This window comes from Colias eurytheme, chromosome 26 (assembly GCF_061535395.1).
Source record: "Colias eurytheme isolate Ceu_HAF_F1 chromosome 26, ilColEury1 Martin Lab GWU primary, whole genome shotgun sequence".
Taxonomy (NCBI): Eukaryota; Metazoa; Arthropoda; class Insecta; order Lepidoptera; family Pieridae; genus Colias; species Colias eurytheme.
Genome location: NC_143005.1, coordinates 1622864 through 1633174, shown reverse-complemented (window position 1 = coordinate 1633174; position 10311 = coordinate 1622864). Strand labels below are relative to the sequence as shown.

Genomic DNA, 10311 nt, shown 5'->3' with positions numbered 1-10311 from the left:
AAGGATTAGTGAAGCTAGGGGGTCTATAAGAGCAAATTATACTATAATTATTATTCACGGTGAGCACTAAGCAGTTACCTTCTGCCATGACCGGTTCATGACAAGTACTATTCCATTCACTTCTTACATATGCCACAATGCCGTCATTTTGGTTGAGGCTATTCCTAGAATAAAACATGTTATAATGCGCTAATAACGGTGGAGAGCTCTCTGCGTTTGTCCAGCATTCGGTAAGCACTATAACATCCAATTGTAAGTCCATTGCACTAATGCAAGCTACAAGATTGTCAAAATTACAATTTATGCTTCTTATGTTCGTAGTAAAAATACAGAAACCGCGTCTCGAATGCAAACCAAGTACATATCGACATTCCGAGTAAGTATCAATATTAACACATGTTATTTTAGTACAATTTTCAATGTCGGACGCTATATCATTTATTAGGATGTTGAATGTTTAATTTTATTTAGAAATGTCACTAAGTCATTTGCCCACAAAGAATAGCATGCATTCAAGATATTATTGTCAGAAGCATTTCGGTGAAAAACGAGTCGCGAAGACTGCATATTATTATTTAATTTAGATGATGAAGTGCGGATATGAAGAAGCGAGACAAAATCTATACTAGAAACGGTAATATTATACTTGAGATTGATAAAATATGATAGCCTCCCGGTATACAAACAAAAACTATACGCCTGGCGTACAGTACAGTGAATACACCACTTGAAAAACATTTGCTCGGGTTTTACGCATAGGCGCAATAAAATGTGTTTTGATGAATTATAGTTGTAATATAGATTGTATTTGTTACAGATGCATAGATTTATTGTAAGTGTGTTTATGAATGTGTTTCTGTAAAGAGTATAGTAATAATTAATGTATTGGAATTTGGATTTAAATATAGTTAAACTAAGCTTATTTATATTTAAAGGAATCATAATAATTGATAACAATCGAGCAACAAGGTACACAAAAACTAGTCACATCTTATTTTTAAGTTGGTTGAGTTGTTCTTCATTTTTAATATAAATATGTGGAGCACCTTCTTTTTTGCGTAGGTAAATCCGGCCATTGGTCATCCAGCAAAAAGCATAACCTTCTGATTTAGCGAATTCCCTCGAGTGATAGAACAAACGTTTGTCTAATTGGGTTAGGAAATCCGAAATATACACAGGAATGGGCTGTCCCTCAAAGCCGAAGTGATTAGTGTTAAGTTTAGGACTTCCTGTCTGTCTGTTAAATTTTTTAACTGCTTCTATGACTATGTCTTTAACATTTGTGTCTGGGAACTCCACAATCAAAGTTGACTCCCGTGCTTCCTTTCGGCTTGGTAGACGATAGACATCTCGTATGTTAATATTGGATGATTCTAAACGAAGAGTGTTCAATAAGTTATTAGCAATTGAGAATAGTTCGTTCTTCTTCTCGTTCACTTTTTTTGGAATTTTCCTGATTTCAATGCTAGTAATCCTATTGCTTTTTTCTAGACTGTTCAGCCTTGCATCTATGGTACTAAATCTTATATTAAACTCTTTTGACTCATTTTTAATTATTTTTATTTGGTCGTGCAAGTTTTCGATTTTTTCCGACAAGAAATTTATCGATGACTCGATGTCGTTATTTGTTTTAATCACTGAAGATATATTTTTATCCATCTCGGCTATACTTTTTTCTAATTTATCTAAGCGAAGGTTCTGATTTATTAACATTTTGTTGAACATTTTTTGAAGTAGCTCCTGCATTTCAGACTTAAACATCGCGAATTCATCAATTTCACCTCCAGACAGTCGACGCCGTTTTTCACATCTTAATGTAATATTCGCTTGTGCGTCATTCTCATCCGAAGATAAATTTAATTCCGGTGCAGATAGCGTTTTAGATGTATTCGGCGGTGAACGATACATGGTAGGATCTATTTAAATATAATTATATCGACTGTATCACTAAAAGTGCGAGTCTTTACAGGGTAGAACGTAAAGATTAATGTGACGATATTACTGTGCTTCTCTCTTGCTCTTGAAGCGCGCGCTATAGCGTTATCTTGCAGCGAGCCGCTACTTGAAGTGTGAGAAAGATACGAAGATGATGTTTACTCACTGTTTATCTTCACTGAAGTACAAGGATGCCACGCAATTCGGGGAGTTCGTATTTGTTTACACTTTATAACTTAACTGTTTGTGTTTAAGTTATTATTTTTTATTTGATATTAATAAAGTTTTAATGTTATTACTATTGTTTATTCGAAATTTGGTAAGTTTTAATTTAAGATTCAAAATTATTTCAACACACGTCCACTCGTCTTGCTGTCCGAGGAGGGAAGGGGAAGGCTTTATGACGTCATTGCTTTATATGGCTTATTTAAGGATGATGAGGCTGGCGTTTTTTACAAAGCGTTAGTATTTGGGGTTAGAGATTACGATTGTTGCAGCTAGTGTTGCCGAACTATCGATAGTTTGACTATCGATAGTTGACCTTGAAAATAAGTCAGAATATCGATAGCACTATCGATAGTATCGATATTATCGATACTATCGATAGCGTTAATCATGGAATACTATTGATGAACTGCAATAGTATCGATAAAATCGATAGTATTGATTGCACATAGTTGCTATACTATCGATACTGTCGATAGTATCGATACTATTGCTACTGAATATTGCAACTACAACCGATACTATCGATAGTACTGATACTATCGATAGTTTTGAGCTATCGATAGTAGTAAATTGTGCAATAGTATTGTTCACGATTTCTTGGTATAATGGGTCAGTCAGTGCCACCGACCCATATTATGACTCAGTTTAAAAGTTAAGACTAGTATTTGGTTTAATCGTTGTAATAAAGAGACATCTAGTTCTAACATCTAGTTCTCTGTCATCCACTATAATATTATTGATAAAGCAATACTATCGAGAAAAAGGTCACTATCGATGGGACGATATTATCGATAGTATCGACACTATCGATAGTATCGATAGTTCGTTCGATATTGAGCTTCGATAGTATCGACACTATCGATAGTATCGATAGTTCGTTCGATATTGAGCTTCGATAGTATCGATACTATCGATGGTATTGCTATGTGTCGATAGTATTTACGCTTATAGGACTATCGATACTATCGATAGTATCGACACTATCGATAGTATCGATAGTGCTATCGATACTATTGCTTTTCCCCAACTATCGATAGTTAATCGATAGACTATCGATAGTGGACTATCGAGCGGCAACACTAGTTGCAGCTAATGACCTAGTAGGTATTATATATTCTGAATGTTTATAAATAAACTAGTGGTCCGCCCCAGCTTCGCCCGTGGTACATGTTTACGTTTTCGCTCCATAAGAACCATTATCGTACTTCAAGGAATATTATAAAAAATAATTATCGAAATCGGTCCACCCGTTCACACGTGATGTCGTGACCAAGTGAGCTAAGGGATTAATTTTTGAAGTGAAACTTCTTTATCGGGGTTGGACAAAAATTTAGTGTAACATTTTTGCGTTACGCCGAACGCGTGACATTTTTGCGTTACGCCGTACGCGTGACGTTTTTACGTTACGCCATACTCGTGACATTTTTAAGGTCATAAAGAAGTTTCACTTCTTACGTGTGTACTCTAGTACACGCATACATTTTTATTTATAGAGATAGTAACAATGCTAACTTACCCTCATAGGATTCCCGTGCCCTGCAGTGGAAATACATTTATACCTGATGATGATGATGAATGCTAATTTAAAATCGCTCACGAACATTTCTTCAATTTTCGATGTGTTTCAAAATGATAATAAATAAGCTTTCTTAGTACCTTTTTATGTCAAGAAACGATACAATTACAAATACTTACAATTTATCAAATTGAGTTCCTTTGCACTAAAAATAAAAAAAAAATCTTTAATGTCTAAACTCTAAAGTATAAAAATGCATTTTCATCAGTCAAAACAAAACTGGAAATCCATGCAATATAAACGACATCTTTTATTAAACCATCCACTCCTACACAATGGGCGATAAAATTCAAATGATTTCAATAGCAACATAGCAAAGAGCATTAACAAGTTAACGATATTTTTAATGTTTCACAAAGAATGTCGGCTTTGTAGCTGCTTGCTTGAATTGTAGGAAGCGTATGCAGATGAGACTTTTGACCAATATGAACTTTGTTAGCAGGTACAGGGAGGGATTTGCTATATTTTTTCAAAGCAGAAATGAAATGCATTATATATTCAGTTTGCAGAAAAAGGTACATTTATTCGAATAAACTCGAGAAAAGCAAAATGATCTAGATCTAGTTGTAAATGAAGTAAGTAGTTGATCACACTTGTGTGTTTTTTATTTAGCGATTACATTGATTATTTAATAAATGATTGATAAAAACAAATATGAGTAAGTATATAATTAAAGAACCAGTCATATTTCAAAATACATTTATTTTCATTGTTATATAATGAAAAATTTCACTAGGTAACACATCATATTTTGCAATACATTTATGAATGAAAATTAAATGAAAAATTTCACTAGGTAACGTCACATACAAATCCATACTTTTTCGACCATTTATTTGAATTTGCATTTACACTCCAACATAATTTGGAGAGTTAAACGTTTAGCGCCCCTAAAATTCTGAGTCCAGCCGGCCCTGTTTACCACCTGCGTTATAAAACTTAATTAACCTGCCTGGCTTTCATTTGCACAAACAGTTAAGCATGAAAATTAACGTAATCTTGTGTTGTTGCCCGCTAATTTGCAGATTAACTTTGTTTATTTCACTAATGCTCTCAGCATTTGAGACATCTGATTTTTTATTCAAAAAGGACATAATTGATGCCTTGAGTAAGCCTCAAATTCAATATAATTAACACGGCCATTTGCACAGCTTGTAAATATGTTTTATGTCGACTATAATTTGTTATTGTGAATGTTATTAAATTAACAAATAGTATTACAAGGTATATTTACTAAAAATAGATTTCCGCATTTGTTTTATGCTATGCAGTGAAGCAGTGAATTGTGATTATTAACAAACTAAAATTACACACTAAATATCACGTTTTATTTACAAACGATAAAAAACCACACTGTTATTATAAACTACAGTTAGACAAAACAAAGTAATATTAAAAAAATACTATACAGGGTGTCCCACTAAGCTCAAAGGAGCTTATAGTTTTGCATACACTGAGTACGTAAAAAATACTTATAAAATTCCAGACGCAGTTTTTTTTTTCAAATAGATGAATTCTTAAAACTCTATGTGTACACCCATAACAAGCAACCCGCCCAGCTTTGCTACAGGTAAATTAGCTTGGAGAAATTTTTGCATATGTAGTGGTGTGTATATTACTCAGATCTTAGAGCGCGTTTCCACTATATCGTTCTGGCCCATACAAAAATGTTTCGATATCCTAACATTACTATTTAATTTTATACTTATTCCTAGCAACACTTTTGTTTCCAATAAAAACAAGTTTTTATTTGAAAGATAATGGTTTTGACTTTATAAAAAAAAATATATCATTCAATTTTACGTCCTTGAGCAAACGACAAGGCGACTACCGTGAAACAATAAAATATCGTGTCCATAATAATTTGTTTCATAATTAATATTTGACCATAATAATTACGAAACAAAACAAATAAATAAATCGTCACTTGATAGTGGAAAGTGGAAACACGCACAAAACCAGAATAAACCAGTTTACGCTGTCCGCAGGTGCCACGTGCAGTCGTTTGGTAGCGTTAGAAAGCACACATTTCATTCAAAAATTATAATTATTATGTACGTAGTTTAATTGATAAATTTTGTATTTGTTGATTGTTGTTATTATTTGTTATTATTGTTATAATATTTGTTGAAGTGAATTACATGTCCCGCAGCCGGAGGCCCCAAATGAAAACTCAGATGTACTTAAAAACTACATTTAATAGCTAAAATGAGACTTTTACACCCATGTCTGCACGATGCAGACCGGAGTTAAAGAATGAATTTATACAGTTTAATAATTATAAAGACGTAAGCTTGGATGCTAACTAAGGGAAATCGCATCCACATTCTATTCCCGTGCGAACGGCGTATTCAGCAGTTTTGTATGAAGGCAGGGCCATAACTAGTGTTTAATTTGTGTGTAAGTGTTGTAACTTTATATTGTTAATTCAATATGGCTCCAGTGTTAAAACATGGTCGAGGCAAGCCTTTGACTTCTCAAACTAAAGAATTAAACTTTAAATGTCGTTTCTTTTTCAGGTTAGTAAATTTTTCATTTTAGTAACATTGTTAATGTAAAAGTTATATGTATGTTAAATGTGCAAATATTAAAATAAAGTCTCATCTTTTTCAGAGGAGAAACACATATAGTTTAATTTAAAATCCCTTATATATACAGGGTTACTTGTAAAACACCGGCAACCTCGCAGGACAAGATAGCTAACATCATAAGTAACAACATTTCGACTTTTGATAATTTGTTAGATTTTATTTTCATACAAAAATAAAAATTCATTTAATTTTCCGTCTGAATATTATAAGCTCTACGCCTCCCAAAAATTACGTAAACAAAAAGCGAACGAGAGGGGGAAGGGGGCGTCGCGTCGTCCATCCGATAATTAATAGAACATAGACTTACAAAATAATGTAAGGAGAGTACAATAAAAGTTTAAAAAATCATTTAAAAATAATTTATTGCGTTATGCCAAAAGTCGTAGAACAAATGTTGTTACTTATGATGTTAGCTATCTTGTCCTGCGAGGTTGCTGGTGTTTTACAAGTAACCCTGTATAAAATAAAAACTAAAAATAAAATGTTGTTTTATTTTATTTGCTGACCATACACTACTACAAACGCAAAAATTTCTCCAAGCTAATTTACCTGTACCAGCACATGACCTATCGTTTAAGATTATGTTTTCATAGAAAAAATGCTCACATTAGCGAAGCGGTATTTGCCGGCTGTGCGAAGTAGAGGAGAAAACATGGATTTTCAGGAAAAATTTCGCAAAAATTTTTTGATGTAATTTTGTTGTTTAAGTATTTTTTTACGTGATCAGTTAATGCAAAACTACAAGTCCCTTCGCGCTAAGTATACCAATAGTGGGACACCCTGTATAAAACAATGTTGTTACAACGTAAGGCTAGTGAAAACATAGTAATATTTGCTTTCCTAAATTAATAAAGTATACAATGTATAAGAGCGAATTTCTTTCAAAGTTTTTATAAACATTGGAAAGAAGTTGTTTCTGCCGATGTGTGATGGATCACGTTTTCGCTTTCCTTCAAATTAATTTCAAATAATACTTTCTTGGAAGTGGTAAATAAGGCTGCTGTTTCAATAAGTATTGTTTATTCTTTCTACGTAGTAATCGAGGATTTTCTTTAATCCATTTATTATAAAAGTTAGTCGCCAAAATATTTATTGTTAAAACGACTATTATAATCTTATGTGCTCGTTATATTCCTATAACATTAATTAGTATTAAGAAGACAAATCTTTGTATGCTAATTATTTTTTAATAATATTCCTTGAAGTACGAGGATGGTTCTTAAGGGGAGAAAATGTAAACATGTACCACGTGCGAAGCCGGGGTGGACCGCTAGTGTTGAATAAATTTATTATCTTAAGCTTTAAACGTACCTATACAAATGTATAGGTGTACTATATTACCAGCTACATACTCTACCTAGTTCCGACGATTTGTTTACAGACCGGCTTCCTTTGATCTCAAAATACCTTTGAAACGCTGCAAGTTAAGCGATTTTTCCGCTAGATAATAGATTTTTAGAATATCAGCAAGTGGAACTAAGAGCTTGCATTTAGTGCAACAGCGCCACAAAATAATGATAGAAAAAGCGCTGCAAAATTTTCCTATATGTTATTATAAGCTGGTGTGTTGCTGATTTTTTGCACTATAAAGTATACATTTTTGTTAATTCTCTTTTAATAAAAAATATTTTTGAGGGTTTACATGGATGCATGCTGTTCTTACTTAAAGTTACAAATAAATACAATTGTTTATACCCTGGCAACATGAAAAAGAAGTAGATATTGTATTTAAACAATAGCGAACAATAACTATATAATCTTATTATAGAAAATAATGGAATGAAAGCTTGTTGGAAAACGAGAATCAAACACCCAGTAGGTACACTAGCACTCCTGAGTCCTGTGACACATATTATCCATACTAATATTATAAAAGCGAAAGTAACTCTGTCTGTCTGTCTGTTACTCAATCACACCTAAACTACTGAACCAATTTTCATGAAATTTGGTATGGAGATATTTTGATACCCGAGAAAGGACTACTTTTTATATCGGGAAAATGATGTAACCCCGGAAATCCCACGGGAACGGGAACTATGCGGGTTTTTCTTTGACTGCGCGGGCGAAGCCGCGGGCGGAAACCTAGTTATAAAATAAATATACATCTTTTTTTCTACTATATTGATAATAGAAAGGGTATATAGGATAATCAAACTTAACAAAGATGCGACTCGCAACCATCTTCCACGAAATTTAACTAAGGAACCGTACATCACAAGCGGCAGCTACTTACAAAATATTGATGCGCGTATCGAATCAATTTAATTCCCCATTTCCCGGATAAACAAGAAAAGGTCTTCGCCGTCACTATAGTAACAAGATAATCCGCAATCTATAAAAATAAGACCATTTAATCTAAACTCAACGTTTTCTACGTAATCTCGGAAACCCGGCCTTGTCAATTTTTCAGCGTAATTTTCATCGGCCGTATCAAAGCAAATAAATTTTAGAACGCTATCAAAGGTAGGGATTATTTCCTTTACTTTGTTTGGGATATAATATATGGCAGTTTGTTCTGAAGGTTATCATGCATTAATGTATATTTTTGGTTTTCTTAATTTGTATGGGGATCTATCTTCCTTATTACTAGATATACAGGGTGTAATCGTTAAGCGTGCACAGGCGATTTTTCCGTAAGTATTACAGATAACAAAAAACTTTAAACTGATATCGAAAGTACTTAACCTAATGAGTAATATGGCCGTAATAAATTTTTAAAAATAAATCGAGAAATATTAAAAAAATTATCTTTAAACCCTCCCATACATTAAGTATGAAATATGAATATCCCATATACATGATCCCATATATCCCCCGGAAAATGCCAGGGATTTGCCAGGCATTTGCCACGCATGTCCCAACATTTTCCAGACATTTCTCAGGCATTTTTCGGGGATTTTCCAGGCATTTTCCACGCGTCTCCCGGACATTTTCACGCATTTTCCGGATATTTTCCGGACATTTTCACGCATTTTCCGGATATTTTCCAGGCATTTTCCAGGCATTTCCACGTATTTTCCGGACATTTTCACACATTTTCCGGATATTTTCCAGACATTTTCCGGATATTTTCCAGGCATTTCCACACATTTTCCGGATATTTTCCAGGGATTTTCCAGGCATTTTCCGGACATTTTCACGCATTTTCCAGATATTTTCCAGACATTTTCCAGGCATTTCCACGCATTTTCCGGACATTTTCACGCATTTTCCGGATATTTTCCAGGCATTTTCCAGGGATTTTCCAGGCATTTTCCGGACATTTTCACTCATTTTCCAGATATTTTCCGGACATTTTCACGCATTTTCCAGATATTTTCCGGACATTTTCACGCATTTTCCGGATATTTTCCAGGCATTTTCCAGGGATTTTCCAGGCATTTTCCACGGTTTTTCCGGAAATATCCACGCATTTTCCGGATATTTTCCAGACATTTCCCAGGCATTTTCCGGTTTTTTTCCGGGCATTTCCTAGGCATTTTCCGAGCATTTCCCGGGGATTTTCCAGACATTTACAGGCTATGTCAGGGAAATGTCCGAAAAATGCCTGGTAAATATCTGGAAAATACCCGGAAAATGCGAGAAAATGTCCGGAAAATGCGTGGAAATGCCTGGAATATCCCCGGAAAATGCCTGGGAAATGTCCGGAAAATGTCCGGAAAATACGTGAAAATGTCCGGAAAAACGTGGAAAATGTCACTTCAAATTTGCGAAGTAATTAAAGCAGAAAACCAAAAAAAGAAAAAGAAAGCTAAAATCTTTCATATTAAATGTATATGGGATATTCATATTTCATACTTAATGTATGGGAGGGTTTAAAGATAATTTTTTTGATATTTCTCGATTTATTTTAAAAAATTTATTACGGCCATTTTACTCATTAGGTTAAGTACTTTCGATATCGGTTTAAAGTTTTTTGTTATCTGTAATACTTACGGAAAAATCGCCTGTGCACACTTAACGATTACACCCTGTATAAAC

General features: G+C 33.8%; 1 protein-coding gene across 1 annotated transcript; it reads right to left on the bottom strand.

The window, feature by feature from the left end:
• Positions 1–581: 581 nt before the first annotated feature.
• Positions 582–2185, bottom strand: LOC149897028 (uncharacterized). The gene has a single exon (XM_090116796.1). The coding sequence runs from the start codon at positions 1906–1908 to the stop codon at positions 985–987; it is 924 nt and encodes a 307-aa protein (XP_089972922.1). The 5' UTR covers positions 1909–2185; the 3' UTR covers positions 582–984.
• Positions 2186–10311: the final 8126 nt, after the last annotated feature.